The 20,211-nt window shown below is 37.6% G+C and overlaps 1 protein-coding gene across 1 annotated transcript in view; it reads left to right on the plus strand.

Annotated features, from left to right (window-relative positions):
- The first annotated feature begins 833 nt into the window (after positions 1-833).
- Positions 834-20,211, plus strand: part of LOC126229634 (uncharacterized) — a 47,000-nt gene continuing 27,622 nt past the window's right edge. The window contains exons 1-3 of the mRNA XM_049942375.1: positions 834-874; positions 1,536-1,673; positions 4,106-4,181. Coding sequence (XP_049798332.1) covers positions 834-874; positions 1,536-1,673; positions 4,106-4,181 — 255 coding nt within the window. The remainder of the gene's footprint in view (positions 875-1,535; positions 1,674-4,105; positions 4,182-20,211) is intronic.

Consider the following 20,211-nt stretch of genomic DNA (forward strand, 5'->3'; position numbering starts at 1 on the left):
AAAACAGACACGTATTACACACTGCATACATCCAGTCAGTTGCTATTCAGCTTCTGTGTAGGTTTTCCTATTGGAAATCTGTAGCTTTGTGCTGTTGTGAGCAGTTATCTTTTGCTAGGTACCCAACTTCAATATTTGCTTGGAAACTGGATGATACAGACCTGCACTTAATGGTAGCAGAAGTTCCCTGTCAACTGATTGTCTTTGAGAATATGTCACATTTGTCTCAGGTCCTTGTTGGTTAGATTCCTTCTGTTTGCAACCTATGTTCTTATGCCATGATAAGTAGGTGCACCATTCCTTGTAGAAATATTTGACAGTCTGTGTTGATACACCAACATATTGGGCAACTTCATTCATAGTACAACCATTAGTATGTCCAAGCTGATAACTCCTTTCTGCAATTCTGTCAAATTTCAACATGGTCCCATCTTATTCCTCTGATTCCATACAACTTACTGGTATGTACACACTACTTCACTGCTATAACATAAGATCGGTAATCGAGGGTTTCTTGAGTGCCCAATACCAGCTCTACATTATCATCAGTGTTCCAAAGTGACCAGCATACCCTTTTAAAGAGGACTCTAATATTTTATCAGGTGGTATGTGGATCACAGTTAGTTCACCTACAAATAGCAGGAACTAGTGCACTCTCATTGATCAGTTTTGTAACACAGGCAAGTACTACACAAAAAATTTTATACTGACTGCAAAGATGGTCTCTTGGAGATATGGACTAATCTCCAAATCATTTCTCTACCTGAAGATAAATATCACTTATGAAAGCCATTGCAGTAAGAAAAATACACAATATTCCCACCACTATAGGGATGAGGATACACAACACACAGCAGCAGCTGAATGACATGGTGTAAAGACACATGTGGCAGCTCATTATCTTTCAAGCTACTGCTCCTTTTTCAGAATGTAAATATTCTCTCCCCCCCTCCCTTCTCTACCTTCCTCACTGTTTCTCTTTATCTCACTCACACACATAAGGAACTTTGTGTGTATTTGTGGGAGGGGGGGGGGGGGTGCTTAACTGTAAAAATTGTGGTAGACCAAAAGCTAGTGAAAGTTTCTGTTCCATTACATGTGTCTGTGCACCACACAGAGTTCAGCTGCAGGTGAGTTGTCTATTCTCATCTTTATTAATTTTTTCCATCGTGGAATTTCACTTATCAGATTAGTTCCACTATATTTCCTTATGTGTGCAGTTGTATCCATAACTTGGTGCAGTTATACTGTAGAAGTAAACTATTTATCAGATATTTCAATTTGGAATGTGTCTGTAAAGAGAATACCTCTTTAAAACTAAATATTGACATTTCTACAAAGAGAATACTAAAATTATATCAAACAAGTGCTGTCTTCGTCAGAGAGATTCCAATATATTTTTCCAGTTTTATGGTGATAATATGCTAGTAAAAACACTATAGACCTCTTTACAGCATTATAATCTAAATTATAATTTATTTTATTCCTGGAAGACACAGATAAGACTGTAAGCTGTAAAGTTTGTCCATTTTCAGCATGAAGTTGACTATTCCCGCATGGGGAGGCTCCCTTACGTCACTACAACCAGGATCATCTGTTATTGGTGCTATAGAAGGGGCTACAGCTCAAGCAGAGTTCACATTTGACTTCCTGATATTGTTGCTAATTGCTGGGTAAGTATGAACAGTATAGTAGCAATAATGGGATGTTCCTATGCTTGTTACAGTCCATATTGTCCCTCTTCTCTTCTGCTGTGTCTCTGAACTCTTCAGAGACAGTTAAAGCATTAGTTATCAGCTGTAGGAAAATGTTATAAAAATTTCATAGACAGACAAATTAAGCACCTGTGTTTGATGTTCTAAAAAGCATGACGGCTCATGTAATATTTTGCACCAGAAGCTGACAGATTTCTGAAATTGACAGCAGTGAGAGCTTTGTGCCAACACATGGGTAACGAAATAGTTATCACCATGATGCACCCACTAATTTGTCATGATTTATTAATCATATAATGAAGAATATCCTTAAGAGATGTGTATTTACAATTAAGTGCTATGTACTATTTGTGTGTAATAAGGAGGTGTTGTTGGTACAGATGTTTATTAAAGATGAGTATTGCAACCTTTATAGTTAGCAAAATCTCCAGATCCTAAATTTGCAGGGATTCCCAATTTCTTGCTCTATATTTGATGGAACATGATGAAGACCTTTGTATCAGAATACAGTAACTCAGTAACCGATTTGTAATCACATAAAAGGAATCAAAATCTACAAAGGAATAATTCTTTCCTTTATTCTGTTTGTGCAAACCACACTACACCTGAAAGTGATTTGTATTATTTGGCAACAAAAACTGTCAAGTAATTATGGTCAAGTGTGAGTATAAAAATTTAGAGTTCTTTAAATAGGCAAGTTTCTGATGTATGGTTGTTTACTGTACACAATATTCTTACTGCTCCCTTCTCCTGTATATACTTTATTACATTCTAGTATTTTTCCTTCTCTTCCTTTCCTCTCCAGTCATGGTTAAATGTTTATCTCCCTTACCTACCTGAATGACCTTTCATTTCATAACACACTGTTTTAATATCTCGATCTGTGGAGCTAGAGGGTTTATATACTTGTACTACTGTGGTGGAATTTAACTTAATTACTGTCTTAGCTATTATAATGTATTCACTATGCTGTTCATGGGAGGTACCCATGTTTTTATTTTCTTATTCGTTATTAGACGTATGCTTGCATTATCACTGTTTGATTCTGTATTTAGAATCATATACTCACCTGACCAGAAGTCCTATTTTCTTGCATTTGAACTTCACTAATTTCCACTATATATAACTTTGTGGAATTTCTGTTGGGTTGTTGCCCAAGGAAACACACACATTTCTGTAAAACTCGGTATATTTCATTACAGACGTTCACATTACAATAAGTCGTACAGCCAACTGACAAGCAAGAGATATGTTGTACATACTTGTTGATGCCACGCAGAACCCCCCCTCCCAACCTCCCCCTCTCCTGCAGTGTGGAGCATGGTTTGAGCGCAATGGAAGGGGGGCGTGTCTGGTGGTGAAAGCGGTGAGGGAGATGTAAGTAAACATAATCACAGATATTAGGCAGATGTCAGCCCTTGCTGAATGGAGCTATAAAAGATAACTCGTGCATCTTGAAAGTGATGGTTTGGTGTGGCATATGGTGTTCTCATATTTTTGGGACCTTCTTCATTCAGGGTAGACTTACAGCAAAATATCTGCAGTTGTTAAATGAATAAATACTGCCATTTTTGCTATCTCAAGACAAGTCATTACCAACTTTCTTTCAGCACAGTGGTGCCCCACCTCATTACTGCTGTGCAGGCATACATGGTATCCAGTTTCTCTGGAGATGGATAGGTTGTTGTGGTTGGACTGATGCCTACATATTTTCAGTCCATTAGATTTATATTTGTGGGAACTTGTGAAGACAACTGTGTAAACATTGAAGATCAGAAACCATGCCCACCTCAGGGAGATGATGATTGTTACTTGTGCTCAAATGATGGTATATTCGTTGGTGTAAGGCAATGGGGAATGCATGAAGTGGATAACAACCATGTAAGGTGGACAACACGTCAGGCACATCCTGCAGCTGCATTTGCCTTGTACTGTACGTATGCAACATAACTCAAGAATGAAGAAAGAAATGTACAAATGAAAAACGCCATTGTTTTTCTTGTGTAATTCACTGCCTTTTTAGTATGTCATATGACCACTTTTGCATTTAAAAATTTTGATTTGCATCCTAGATGGTGGCTTCTAAGCTAGCCACCATGCTTGTAAAATAGCCTCATAGGTTTTCCTCCTCCCATCTCATAGTGCTTGACTTTAAATTTCGGTTTATTCCATTGTTTTGGTTTAGAAGGGTGATCCCACACCTATGCACCACACTGTATGTTGTTTGACTGATCACTATTAGTCAAATGCTTGTTATTAGTCTGTTAGATTATATTGCAATAAAATCATGATCATATGTAAAAATACAAGAACTTTTTCTGTTGCTGCAAAACTTATAACGAGATGAGAAGTTTTATTAATTTCATGTTGTCAGAAATACTTTTTTTCAGGTTTGTTGCAGCTCTTGGTCTCATGGAAAACAGTATTATGATACTCATTGCAAGTATGCTTATATCACCTCTCATGGTAAGAAACATACAATTTTTCCAATTTGTGTGTGGGGGGAGCAAATTACTTTCTTCTAAATGAGCAGTACCTGTAGTTATCTTTGAAATCATCTAGAACAGAAGTTTTTTGAGGGGACAATTCCAGATATCGTTGACAAGGACTCATATGATCATGTACCGTATGGATTCAGTTTTCTTCAGTTCAGTGAGCAACTACAGGTGCTCTACTAGCCACCACCTTTTGTGATATACATGAAGAAGAATTTTATATGTATGTTTCAATTCTGTACCATCAAGAATAAAAGATGGACATGCATCTGGTAACTCCATTAAATCAGCACAATACTCTCTGAAACTACATTATATCACAGAATGAGGAATTATGAATGTCCACGTAACTTCAAAGACAGAATGTTTTATTTGCTAAACTCTTGTTGTATTTCTCTAAAAAACATCATAAGACACTGGTTACTCAGGGAGCTGCAGTACAGTTCTTTCAATCATAAATTAACAGGTTACTGAAATATATTAATGCACTTGCAGACAATTGAAGACGTTACATGTTTTGTTGTATTAGCTCTTAAGGGGAGTTAGAATGGAAAAAAATTCACATTCTCAGATTTTTATCTCATTATAAAATTTTCAATTTTCTGAATAAAATGATATATCACTTATAAACTCACGTGGGAAGTATTTTATTTTATTATTTAAAATATAATCTAGACCAGTTGAAAATATTAAAATTTTAATGTACATTACTTTGAGATCAAATAAAATCAGTAATTATTTATATAGAAGGCTGTGGATTGCAGAGTTATAAAAATCATGTCCTGAAGAGGATGGGCACTGGGTTGAGAAAGATGAAACAAAGTTTGAGAGACAAGAAAGTTTCTGATGGTAAAACCATAAGAGGCAAGCTGACATACAAAAGACTGATGAACTACAGCAGTATTATGGGATGGCTATTAGAAATAATACTGAGGATTTTTTGAAAATGAAGCAGACAGTATGGGCTACCTTCTTCCACAGACTGTCAACTGATGAAGAACCAGTACACCACCTTTGCCCTCCTGGACCTGATTCATGGTGCAATTACCACAATGCCCAGTACTCAAACTGTTCATACAGCCATAAATATTCCATCCCAACAGCAGTCATGGATACCATAAAAACCATAAAACCTATTTACAGAGACCTGGCAAATCCTGAATTACTGAAGAAGTGTCTGCATGGTCAGACTCAAAATCCCAATGAGTCGTTCAATAATTTTATATGGACTCGCTTACCAAAAAATGTTTTTGTTGGAATGAAGACACTAAAGTGGGGGATCAGTGATGCTGTTACTGCTTTTAATGATGCCAAAATTGGTAAGGAGAAAGTGCTGCAGTGTACGGGAATTAATCCTGGAGCAAACTGCATCAGAGAACTTAAACGGATGGACAAGGTTCGCATTGATAAAGCAGAGTAAGCAGCACAGTTGTCCACTAAGGAGTCCAGAAAGAAGAAAGGAAGAAAAAACTTTGGAAAACATCAAGAGGATGAGATACGGTATGGTGCATCATGCTTCTGAGTGACTAAAAATAAAAAATTAAGCATATATTGAGTCACAGTTTTTGAAACTATAGAAGCCATTCCTGAAAATTTACATTTTCTGTTGCTTTTTTCCCTAAAACTCAGAAACCACTTTGAGCAGAGTATTCATATTTTCAGGGAGTAATAACATACATATCCTGAGTGTACTGAACTAAAAGAAGAACATAATGTTATGTATAATTAAAATTATTTAGGATAATGTACAAAAAAGTGGACAAAATTTTAACCGTGTAATTAAAAAATTGTATTTATGAAAGTAGTGGCTGAAATACAGTTATTGTAGTTCAGTAGACTCAGAACATACAGTTTAATGTCCTGTAAAAGTTTCATGTCAATGTCTACAATGGTTCCTGAAATAAAGTGAAGCCAAGTCACTAAATTTAACGGTGTCGGGATAGGGTGAATGAGGTTGTGTATGTCATACCCGAGGTGTTTTGAAGTGCTGATTATTGAATGTTATTGTTGCCACAGAAATCTTGCTATCACAGTAGCTGGAGGTAAGGGAGAGGGGTGCAAGATGCAGTTTAAAGTTTATTGTTGTGCCAGCGTCATGTGCAGAAAGGTGGCTAGGGTTCATCACACCCCCAATCTCATAGTCAGTGTTACATTTTTGAATTGTCAGCAAGTTTATGAGATATATAGTTATTTGTGGTATACTTTGATTTATTTTTATATTTTATTTTTCTCAAGATGTCTTATGAAGAGAATGAATGTTGACTACAAGAACTACTAGAAGTTTTAGAAAACTGTTCAAATGCTAGTTCCTGTGACTCTGAGAGCGAAGAAGAGAAAAAGTGCTTTGGATCAAGAGGGTATTTTGTATGATTTGGAAGAGCTAAAATCTGCATTACCGGCTCGTAGTCAGTCACCTGTGGTACGTGGGACTTTTTATACCTCCAAAGATGGTACAAAATGGATGAAGGATTGCCCTAAGCAAAGTGTTCGTATTCATTCAGAGAATGTTATTACCAATTTTCCAGGTGTAAAAGGTGCTGCAGAACATGAGAAAACACAGACTGAATGTTGGAGTCTTTTTATAACAAACAGTATGTTGAATACTATACTTACATATACAAATAATCAAATATGGCATGTCAAGGTAAAATATCCAGAAAATGAAGAGCAGAACCACATGAATGATACAACTTTGAAGGATTTGAAGGCATTTATGGGACTTTTGTGTACAGTGGGTAAAAACTGCACAAAACTTGAATGGTTAGTGGTGTAGTGGTGGTACTGGAGTTGCAATCGTTTGGACTACAATGTCACTGCAGAGGTTTTACTTTCTCCAAAATCATATGAGATTCGATGATAAGAACACCTGGGATGAAAGGAAAAAGAGTAGCAATATGGCTGCTATAAGAGATATTTTTGATAATTTTGTTGAAAATATTCAACAAAAGTATATGCCATCTGAGAACCTTACTATTGATGAGATGCTGTTATATTTCCAAGGGAGATTTCCTTTCCATGTATACATGTGAAACAAATCAGCCAAATATGGCATAAAAATATTTGCTGTTGTAGATGTGAAGACATTCTATATCCTCAAACTGAAGTATACTCGGAAAACAGCCACCAGGACCTTAACAGCTTAGTAATAAAGCGTTTGATATTGTAGACCATTTAGTGGAGTCAATAACAAAAACAAATAGGAATTTGACATTCAATAATTGGTTTACTAGTTACCCCCTCTTGAAAGAACATACATTGACTTCTGTCGGCATGGTCCATAAAAACAAGACTAGTGTACCTGAGATTTTCAAAAAAGGAACAGAGGTATATAGTTCTCAATTTGGGGTCCAGAATGATGTTACATTGGTGTCCTATGTACCTAAAAAAAAATAATAAAGTTGTGCTGTTTATGTCAAATTTATACCATGATAAAAACATAGACCAATTGACAGGTGATAAAGGAAACTGGAAATGATTACTTATTGGATGCTACTAAAGCCAGTATCAGTGTTGCAGATTAACGTTGTGCCACTCGCAACAAGAACTATTGGCCTATGACAATTTTTTATGGAATACTCAATATGGCTGCCATAAATGTCATCACAGTCTACAGAGAAAATAAAAAAGATAACAAAACACATTTGAAGCACCAAGATTTCATTCATAATGTAGTTTTAAATCTGATAAATGACAGTCTTTGCATTAGACAAGAAAACATACGTCTTCCAAGGGAAATTTGAAAGAGGATTGCTGATCCACTGGGAAAAACTACATCGTTCGAAGTGTGAGAAGTCATGGAGCATGCAATTTTTATGTGTTGAGAATGTGCTGATTTGTAGGTGTAATGTTGGTGCTGAGCTAATTGATCTCATAAGACCTGTTATTTCCTTTTTCTGCTTTAAAATTAGAAGATAATATTATTACATTAATTAATCTAAAAACTGTAATTTTAGTCGAATTTTGCATGAAAAAATTTTAAGCTTCTGAAAATTATACATTTTCTGAGAAAATATGCACTTATTCCCCCCCCCCCCCCCCCCCCCCCAAAAAAAAAAAAAGTTTTATTTCTTAAACATAATATTTTACTTATCTTGTTTAGTAGACACCATTATTAACGTCCCAAGTAAAAAAAATAGTTAACACATGATTATAGTATCAAAAATTCGTCATCAGAGTTTTGGGTATCTCATACCCACCTCATAGCTGGTGTAACAGTTTCTCACCTCACTCACACCGGGTTAACGAGTCTCACAATAATTGGTTCTGTTGTTGTAGGATATTCATGTTGCCAAGCTTTGTATGTTACTGAGTATGCATCACAGCTTGAGTATCGGGATGAATCGGTCAGACAGATATAATTCAAGTTTCGAACAACTGCCATAAATCATTTATACCCCACCCTGTTAACCATTGGTAAACATTAGGCTTATGCATATCGTAACAACACATGAACCTACAATAGTATATAGAATAAATCATATTTCGGTTTCAGTAGTTAAGCAGAGATGAAGAGATCTGCTTAGGATAGACTGATGTGGAGAACAGCATTAAACTAGTCTATGGACTGAAGATTACAACAACAACACAGTTTGTAGTGTGACAGTGTCTTTACAGTATTTGTTTAGCATATTTATTTATTATATATTTTGTAACACTAACCAAAACGGCATTCCTGTGCTGGTATCGCGAACAGCTGAAAGCAAGGGGAAACTACTGCAGTAATTTTTCCTGAGGGCATGCAGCTTTACTGTATGGTTAAGTGATGATGGCGCCCTCTTGGGTAAAATATTCTGGAGGTAGAATAGTCCCCCATTTGGATCTCCGGGTGGGGACTACTCAGGAAGATATCGTTATCAGGAGAAAGAAAACTGGCGTTCTAAGGATCGGAGCTTGGAATGTCAGATCCATTAATCGGGCAGGTGGGTTAGAAAATTTAAAAGGGGAATGGATAAGTTAAAGTTGGATATAGTGGGAACTAGTGAAGTTCGGTGGCAGGAGGAACAAGACTTCTGGTCAGGTGAATACAGGGTTATAAATACAAAATCAAATAGGGGTAATGCAGGAGTAAGCTTAATAATGAATAAAAAATAGGAATGCAGGTAAGCTACTACAAACAGCATAGTGAACAAATTATTGTAGCCAAGACAGATACAAAGCCCACGTCTACCACAATAGTACAAGTTTACATGCCAACTAGCTCTGCAGATGACAGAAAGATTGATGAAATATATGATGAGATAAAAGAAATTATTCAGATAGTGAGGAGAGCCGAAAATTTAATAGTCATGGGTGACTGAAATTCGGTAGTAGGAAAAGGAAGAGAAGGAAAAGTAGTAGGTGAATATGGAACGGGGGTAAGGAATGAAAGAGGAAGCCACCTGGTAGAATTTTGCACAGAGCATAACTTAATCATAACTAACACTTGTTGCAAGTATCATGAAAGAAGGTTGTATACATGGAAATGGCCTTGAGATACTAGAGGGTTTCAGATAGATTATATAATGGTAAGACAGAGATTTAGGAACCAGGTTTCAAATTGTAAGACATTTCCAGGGGCAGATGTGGCCTCTGACCACAATCTATTGGTCATGAATTGCAGATTAAAACTGAAGAAACTGCAAAAAGTGGGAATTTAAGGAGATGGGAACTGGATAAACTGACAGAACCAGAGGTTGTAGAGAGTTTCAGAGAGAACATTAGTGAATGACTGGCAAGAATGGGGGCAAGAAATACGGTACAAGAAGAATGGGTAGCTTTGAGAGATGAAATAGTGAAGGCAGCAGAGGATAAAGTAGGTAAGAAGACGAGGGCTAGTAGAAATCCTTGGGTGATAGAAGATATATTGAATTTAATGATGAAAGGAGAAAATATAAAAATGCAGTAAATGAAGCAGGCAAAAGGAATACAAATGTCTCAAAAATGAGATTGACAGGAAGTGCAAAATGGCTAAACAGGGATGGCTAGAGGACAAATGTAAGGATGTAGAGGCTTATCTCACTAGGGGTAAGATAGATACTGCCTACAGGAAAATTAAAGAGACCTTTGGAGAAAAGAGAACTACTTGTATGAATATCAAGAGCTCAGATCGAAACCCGGTTCTAAGCAAAGAAGGGAAAGCAGAAAGATGGAAGGAGTATATAGAGGGCCAATACAAGGGTGGTGTACTTGAAGACAATATTATGGAAATGGAAGAGAATGTAGATGAAGATGAAATTGGAGATATTATATTGCGTGAAGAGTTTGACAGAGTACTGAAAGACCTAAATCAAAACAATGCCCCGGGAGTAGACAACATTCTATTAGAACTACTGATAGCCTTGGGAGAGCTAGCACTCACAATACTCTACCACCTGGTGAGCAAAATGTATGAGACAGACGAAATACCCTCAGACTTCAAGAAGAATATAATACATCCAATTCCTAATAAAGCAGGTGTTGACAGATGTGAAAATTACCAAACTATCAGTTTAATAAGTCACAGCTTCAAAATACTAACATGAATTCTTTACAGACGAATGGAAAAACTGGTAGAAGCTGACCTCTGGGAAGATCAGTTTGGATTCTGTAGAAACACTGGAACACGTGAGGCAATACTGACCCTAAGACTTATCAAAGAAGATAGATTAAGGAAAGGCAAACCTACATTTCTGGCATTTGTAAACTTAGAGAAAGCTTTTGACAATGTTGACTGGAATACTCTCTTTCAAATTCTGAAGATGGCAGGGGTACAATACAGGGAGCAAAACGCTATTTACAATTTGTACAGAAAACAGATGGCAGCTATAAGAGTCGAGGGGCATGGAAGGGAAGCAGTGGTTGGGAAAGGAGTGGGACAGGGTTGTAGCCTATCTCTAATGTTATTCAATCTGTATATTGAGCAAGCAGTAAAGGAAACAAAAGAAAAATTTGGAGTAGGAATTAAAATCCATGGAGAAGAAATAAAAACTTTGAGGTTAGCTGATGACATTGTAATTCTGTCAGAGACAGCAAAGGACCTGAAAGAGCAGTTTAATGGAATGGGCAGTGTCTTGAAAGGTGGATGTAAGATGAAAATCAACAAAACCAAAACGAGGATAATGGAATGTAGTCGAGTTAACTCGGGTGATACTGAGGGAATTAGATTAGGAAATGAGACGCTGAAAATGGTAAATGAGTTTTGCTATTTGGGGAGCAAAATAACTAATGATGGTCAAAGTAGAGAGGAAATAAAATGTAGACTGGCAATGGCAAGGAAAGTGTTTCTGAAGAAGAGAAATTTGTTTAAGTGTCAGGAAGACAATTCTGAAATTATTTGTATGGAATGTAGCCACATATGGAAGTGAAACATGGACGATAAATAGTTTGGACAAGAAGAGAATAGAAGCTTTCGAAATGTGGTGCCAAAGAAGAATGCTGAAGATTAGATGGGTAGATCACATAACTAATAAGGAGGTATTGAATAGAAATGGGGAGAAGAGAAATTTGTGGCACAACTTGACTAGAAGAAGGGATCACTTGGTAGGACATGTTTTGCGGCATCAAGGGATCACCAATTTAGTATTGGAGGGCAGTGTGGAGGGTAAAAGCTGTAGAGGGAGATCAAGAGATGAATACACTAAGCAGATCCAGAAGGATGTAGGTTGCAGTAGGTACTGGGAGATGAAGAAGCTTGCACAGGACAGAGTAGTGTGGAGATCTGCATCAAACCAGTCTCTGGACTGAAGACAACAACACATTTATTTCTTTTTTACAAGAAGTCCTTACACTTTCCATTTCAGGTTTTCCTGAATTATTATTTGGATAAATTGTACACTCAGTTCAATTGTGGTGATTTTCCTGATTATTTATATTTGTGTACTGTTGTGCTCTCATACTGAGACAATGACTTGTACAAGAGAGCCATTTAGCCATTTAGGAGGTAGACTTGAATGGGTATGAGGTATGGAGAATGGGAGGACAAGGAAGAAAAATGGATGAGTGATGTTGTGCTGTAGAGAAACTAAAGATTTCATGGATAGACAAATTGATAAATCTGAAGACTCTCAAAATCAGCCATTATCAAATATACATAATAAATGTAAGTGTGGTTTGTCCCTGGATGCCACTATAATTCCACAACCCACCTCTGCAGCCCCATGGAGGTCAATAGTGTGGTAGCCCTCCAGTGGAGAAGTTTCAGTTTGTAAATTCAGGTCTTAGGTTTGAAAATATCGATGTCAAAAAAAGGCATTGCACCAACAGATTTGTTATGGACAGTTGAAAAAGCAGTTGGGAATTAAGTGCTGAAGTGGTTGAGATTAGTCAGAATGTTTGTGAATGTTTCCAAATATTCGAGTACGTTCCAGACCGTACTGTGTTTTCTCAGAAAATTTGAGAATGTTCCAGAACACACAAGAATGTACTTTGATGTTTGAATATCCTGCTATGGTGGGCATATGCTCCATTCCAGAAGGTTATATGTAGTGGACGGCAAGACACAAGTATCATACACTTTTGGAAATCAGAGTGACAGAAAGTGAAATAAATTTAAGTGAAAGCAAACTGCTAATGGTAGTGAATGGTGTTGTAAATGGAAGTTTACTGTATTAAGGAATACTGACAGTGACTGCAGGTGTGTGATCAAAATGTTAGTGTATGGGAAGTGCAAAGTAGAAGAAACTGAGTTTACAGTGTGGCACGTGAAACATTCTGTTATCATCTAACTGAAGAGTAGAACACTTGAGATTACAGTTCAGCATGTAAAGCATTCTGTTATGATCCAGTTAAATAGCAGAACAAACACATCATTGGGAAAATGGAGCATGTGTGCAATACTGATGACTCCATTTGGTGCTACCTCCATGAGCAGCGAAGAACATCAATTCAGTCCTGTATTTTTGATTAAAGCACAAGTGTATCATAGAGTGGGATCATAGCGAGTGTATTCCAGTGAGAATGAGCAACTGAAAGTTGTGCAGATATAAGTGGATTCTGGCAGGAAATCATTGAATAACTGCAGAGAACTTTACATAACTTTACATAACTACAATCAGTTGGTTGACATATTCAAAAAAGCACTGGTTCAAATACAAAATTGTGAATCACACTGACAGAACACCAGATACACAAACATTGATTCAGTGAACCTCAAGTCAATGAAATTACTGTTGTAATTGTAACAGTGAGTACACAAGTCATGATATAATTATTCACTGAGGAAGAGGAGGATTGCAATGTACCACAGAAACACATAGTTATTTGGAAAGCACTTCAATATATGTTAAATTTTGTAAGAAGGATGATTGTTACCAATTCTATTTGAAACAAGTGAACCAAAATACAGGTACAGGAACAAATAGGAAAGTGATAGAAGCTGAAGCAATGAATTAAGATTTGTACCATGGCCAGGACTTTAACCCAGGTATCCTGCTTACTAGGCACTTGTGTTAGCCATTATACCACCATAGCAGTATGGGTAACACAGCTGCGTGGGCTACTCTAGTCAAGTGCCCTCCCTAACATAAACTTCACTTCATGCCTTTGGCCTATTTTCCCCTTCTTATTTAGCAAAAAATAGGAAGAAACCTCGAAGGAACCAGCTTGTCATCATTCTGCCAGCTGGGAAGTGTATCACACCCAGTCTGTGTCAGTCAGAGCCACTGTCATAACTTTGGCACCACCGGGTCATAACCAATGACCACCACCATCTGCCTGCCCATCCCAGACAGCCAGCACCCCACCTGCCAGTCACCTCTACTCTCCAGCTGCAGTTCACATGCTGACTCTGGCCAATGCCATCACCACACCCAATGTGGGGCAGAGTGGAGATCGGTTTGGATACTGATGGATCAATGATGACCAAGAAGGTGTGCAACATGCTGATAACAGAATACTACAAACAGTGATTCCCCACACACGGAGAGTAATGTGTGTAAACAGCAGCACAAAGTTTTTCTTTCACTTGTGGAAATGCCTGTTTGCTTTAGTTTGATCTTTCCCTGTTTTTTTTCTGTAACACCATTGTGAGATACCACTGTAGTGTTTGCTAAGGGACCAAGTGCCAAAACATTAACTCCAGTGCATCCAGTGCAACTTACTTGAGCACTCCACCCCATGCATTGAATCTCACCCCATAGTATGATGGGTTTGCACTAAATAGGGTGTTACACCAGCCACTGCAGAGAGTGTGCCTGCCTCAGGCATCGAAAACCTTGAGTACCATGTAAACTTTGGTAACTTCGTAAAGATAAACCAGAAGGGGCATAAGGATTTTTGTGTAAATAAGGAGTTGTGTAAATACATAAGGAGTAAGGATGACAGCAGTAACATGTGTATTAATAACTCAACCAAGGGGTCTATTGCTAATGAAGTTACAAGAATATAGAATAGGTTACCAGGTATGTAAGTGGCTCGAAGACTTCTTAAGTAACAGAACCCAGTATGTTGTTGATGGCGAGTGTTTGTTGTAGACAAGGGTATCAGAGAATGCCCCAGGGAAGTGTTGTAAGACTATTGTTGGTATCATTGAGAATGCCCCAGGGAAGTGTTGCAAGACTATTGTTATTTTCTATAAACATAAATGATCTTGTAGACAGGGCAAGCAGCAGTCTGCAACTGTTTGTTGGTGATGCTGCAGTGTATGAGATGGTGTCATTATTGAGTGACTGTGGGAGTGTACAAGATGACTTAGACATAATTTTTAGTTGGCTTGATGAAAGGCAGCTAGCTCTAAATATAGAAAAACATAAGTTAATGTAGATAAGTAGGGAAAAAACACTTAATGTTCAAGAACTGTATTAGTAGTATGCTGCTTGACACAGTAAAGTCAGTTAAATATTTAGGCATAACATTGCAAAGCAATATGGAATGGAAGGAGCAGGTAAGGATTGTAGTAGGGAAGGCAAATGGTCAGCTTCAGTTTATTGGGAGAATATTAGGAGACTGTTGTTGATCGGTAAAGGAGACCACATATAGGACACTAGAGTGACTCATTGTTAAGTACTGTTTGAGTGTTTGGGATCTGCAAGGCAGATTAATGGAAGACATTAAGCAGTTCAGAGGCAGGCTAATAGATTTGCTACCAGTAGGTTCAAACAATGTGCAGCTATTACAAAGACACTTTGCGAACTCACTGGAGGCAAAGCAATGTTCTTTTCAAGGAACATTATTGAAAAAATTTAGAGAACCACCATTTGAGGCTGACTGCAGAATGATTCTACTGCTGCCAACATATTTTTCATGTAAGAATCATGAATATAAGATTAGAGAGATTAAGGCTCATTTGGAGGCATATAGACAGTTGTTTTTCACTCACTCTGTTTGTGAGCGGAACAGGAAAGAAAATGGCTAGTAATGGTATGGGAAATCCTCAGCCATGCAGCATATGATGGCTGTGGACTATGTGTGTAGATGTAGATGTAGAAGATAGTCATAATGTAGGATTTAAGATTGTAGCTAAACCAGGAATATTGGGAGATGTAATTTGGAGAATGTGACACCCAGGGGAAATAATCAACAGGTACCACTTAGTATATTAAGGTAAGTTTAAGACATGGTACAATGCCAGTTAATTAGAACTGGAATAAAGAGCCACAATGGTATTGTTTTAACTGGTTTTACTGTCTTCAAATCATGTGACATCGTCTCAAAACAGCCAAAACTCTGAGATCCTATACAGGTGGGAGATGCATCATTGACTGTGACATCATCAATTAAATTGCTCCAGGTCTCTCGAGAAGCAATGTTCAGGTTTGCAGTAGATCCTCCAGCAACAGCTGATCAAGCCAAGGAAGGGTTATAGTGGGAAAACCCACCAGATATATGAAAGTAAAGGGGTTTCTCATTGTACGACACAGGTAGAGCTAATGCAGCACCTGTAATGAGTAAATATAGGATTGATGAACAGCACAGATAGTCCTGTTAATAGTGGCTGTAGCTGGAAAATTATACAAGTAGGATAACTGTACAGCACAGGTGGTGCTGATATAATGCCTGTGCCTGAGAAAAGTTAGGATTTTTGTACAGCATATGTGGGGCTGTTATGGCACTTGTATCTGGGTCAGTGGTATCAGAGAGCTCTTGCAATGGGGCCACTGCATAAATCTCTCAAAGTGAGAGGAATTAATGAAGTAAAAGGAAGAAAGTTCTTATAGATTCCCAAGTTACGATGTCTTGAAAGTGGGATCAATGTAAGGTTACCATAGATCTCCTGCTGTTGTAAATAAACTTTTCTGAACTAATGTGGTATAAGAATATAGAGCAAAAGAAAGGACAGTGGGCAATCTGCAGAGATCATATGAGCCATTATTTAAAAGCAATACAGTAGTACAAGAACCATTCTGTTCGCTTGTAGGTCAGTCCTGTACCATCTAGATTAAGGTAGAATTTAGCTTACATTTTCTTTTATTTACAGGTGAGCCATAATGAACCGTAAAGTAGATGTCAGGTTGCAACAACGGTCGGTGATGGAGCTCCTCTTCAAGACCAGCAATGACTCTGTCACATCGATTCACAGGATGTTGCTCCCTGTTTATGAGGAGGACTCAATGGAGTCCAGCAGTATCCAGTGGTTAGTTGCAGTGGTTTAAAGAAGGTGATTTTTCTCTACCGGACAATCCACAATGTGGTAAACCATTGACGGCAGTGAGTGCTGTGAATAAGGAGACCATTGATCAAATAATCCAAAATATTTCTCTGCACGCTAGTGACTGTACCAGTGAAACCACATCACCCAATGACAAATGAGTCATTTCAGCAAGCTGTCGTGTCGTCACACATCTGTCATTTTGGATGCCGTCCATGGTGTACCACATCGTGGATTGTCCAGTAAAGAGAACTTATCTTCTTTAAACCTCTACAACCACCTCTGGACACTACTGCAATCCACTGTGTCCTCCCTGTAAACAGGGAGCAACTTCCTATGAATCGATGTGGCAGAGTCATCGCCGGTCTTGAAGAGGAACTCCATCACCAACTATTGTCACAACCTGACTCTACTTCACGGTCCATTATGGCTCACCTGTAAATAAAAATAATAAAAAAAAAAAATACTTTTATATACCGACTTATAGCTAAACGTTCTAAGTATGTTCACAAAAAATTTCATTTTCCTACTGCAAAAAGTAAAAAGAATTAGAGATGACGGTGCCAAACTTTTTGAATGCCCTTTGTAACTTATGAGCATAAACTTATAAGTAGATTTCATTGTCTGTTGGTTATAGTACTAAGATAACAGGATTGTATGCTTGTAAGTTAATGAAAAGAGAAACATACACGGCCAAGTGGTGCCTGTTGTTCATGTGTAGATGCAATGTTATATTGATTATGAGACTTCTGTTTGAGTTGTTAGAGGAAGGTGGTACAAGTAATAGGAAAAAGTGGGAGAAATGAATTTAGCATGCAAAAAGTAAGTAGGTTAAATACTTTTCTGATTCCCAATGCTCTCCCACAAGATGAAAAGACATAGCTACTAACAGGTCTAAAAGTGACCTGAAGGAAAAATGAGAAAATACGGACTCAGTAGTTGAGAAAAAAATGTAAATATTGCAGGGGAGAAAGTGATATTGTGAGAGATGGTAGGAATGTGAATTGCAAATGACTGTACATAAACCTACGTGTTCCAGCAAAACTTGAGGGCGAATTTTCTTTGCAGAAGCAGGAAACTGTAAAGAATAAATTTATAAATGGAACATGGAACAAGCAAAAGAATACTGTGACAAGGAGACTGTGTAGTCAGCAGCTTCACATTGCTTCTGTGAAGACAGACCACAGTTACTCCTGTCATGTGAGACAGCCTGTAGGAGTATTGCAACCCAATTATAACACTTGGGTGATCACTAATACACGCCAGATGATTTGACATGGCACACTGACTAATGAAAACAACAGAAATCAGCAGGGAGAAACAGGATTTAACCATGGCCAAACAATTAGTCATTATTTGGCCATACAAGCAGTATATAACTATCAGTCTGTGTCATTTGGAGGCATTGCCATAACTCTGGTAGCTTGTTCACAGGTTTGCCAATGTCATCAACGTGCCACCAGGTATATTGCTGTCTGCCATAAAGATAGAAGATGCTTCTAGCTAGTCTTGCTCTGCATCACACCTATATGGAGCGTCTTGTGGCACCTGGCCATGGTTACTAAGTCGGCACCCTGAATTGAAACTCCATCAAATAAGCAGCTCACTTATCTGTGCCACTGGCTGTTACCATACCTGTTGCTCATTGTGGAACATTACATGAAAAAGGAAAGGCACTGGGATGACTGTGCTAGCTGGAAGGAGTTAAATTGAATGAGTAAATAAAGGACCGTATGTATATCCAGTGCTGGTCTGTCTGCCACTTCTCCACCTATCTCATCTGTCTCCCAAACTGTCTATAGACCTTACATAGCCCACAGGAAGACTCAAACCCATCTTGACAAGCACGAACAGCTCTTGTTTAACTCTGTTTTCCCTCTACGAGTACTATCACAGACCTGCTACAGACAGAAAGAAATTAGATTCATGATGTCATTAAAAAGTATCACATTTTTGGAATTATTAGATGCTGGAAGTACACAATTGAATGGCAGAAATAAGCATTTCCTCATTCACATAATTTAATTGGTTACATGAAAAAATCTGTCTAAATCAAATTGATCAAGTAATTTGAGCTGAATTTATGAATTCAAAAGAGGATCAAAAATTACACAATATACTGTAATAGCAAAATACTTGACTCATGGTCCATGTGGAAAATCAAATATGAATTCATCAAGTCTGAGTGAAGAGAGGTGTGCAAAGATATATCCAAGACAATGTTTAAATGAGACACAAACAGGAGAAGATGGATATCCTAAGTACAGAAGACAGTCTTCAGAAAATAGCTGTTTCACTGCCAAAATACAAATTCAAAGCTAGAGATAGAAGTATCAGTAGATAAGCAGTGGATGTTTCCATAAAATCTGCTTCTGTCAAAAATATTTTAAGTAGACATATATGTGGAGTACTGCAGCTTGCACCCAAACCTCCAGATGTCAGACACTCAGATCAGTACCAAACGTTGTATGTTGACAGAGTATCAACCAAAACACCAATTTAGGTCATGCTATGTGCTGTTGTTGAGTAGAATATGCATTAATAGTAATTAAAAGCAACACCAGAACTATGGAGCACAGGAAAAGCATATCTGTGAGTAGTTGTTTTGTAGATCTCATGTGGTTCAGTTGGTAGAGCGTGAGGTCGACTTATCAAATGTCACAACAGCAAACACGTGTGACAGAACACCACATCTATTTATACAGATGTACTCTATAGGTTTACTACTTTCAACTAAGTGAAGAGAGGTGTGCAAAGATATATCCAAGACAATGTTTAAATGAGACACAACTAATGAAGCAAAAGCAGGCTGCCAAAAGAACATTGCTACAAACTCTGAAAAGTCCTTTTACATGTCAGGAAAATGTTCTCCCGTATAACAGTTTCATGAGTAAACAGATAAAAAAAAAGACTGACAACAGTGGATATGGATATGAATGTAGGATGTTTGGTTTAACAAACTCTCATGGTAGCAGCTCATCCAAGTAAGATCTTCAAAACAAGTGTTCACAAATATGTTTTTTCCATTGCCCTGTAGTTTGGGTCTTACCTTTAATTACTATTTACACGTGTTCTACTGGATGACAGCACATAGCATGAACTAAATTAGTGTTTTCATTGATACACTATTGATACACAATATTTTGTAACAATCTGAGTGTCTGACATCTGGAAGTTTGGGTGTCAGTGAAATCAATTAAATATTTGTGCAAATATGTTAATAAAGGCAGCAATATGGCTGTTCCACAATAACTAGAGACAACAGAGTGCAACATTGAGTATGGCACTCCAGATATGAAATACTATGGTATAAAATGGGCACGTATATAAATTGTGATGTAGTATCTTCATAAATATTGGGTTCCCCAATACATTATCAAGAGCAGGCAGTTGTTCATTTGGCAATGCATTTAGAAAACGGTCAGTGGGTATATTTTACAAGAGAAACTGCAGAGAGAAC

Source organism: Schistocerca nitens, unplaced genomic scaffold (genome assembly GCF_023898315.1).
Source record: "Schistocerca nitens isolate TAMUIC-IGC-003100 unplaced genomic scaffold, iqSchNite1.1 HiC_scaffold_376, whole genome shotgun sequence".
Taxonomy (NCBI): domain Eukaryota; kingdom Metazoa; phylum Arthropoda; class Insecta; order Orthoptera; family Acrididae; genus Schistocerca; species Schistocerca nitens.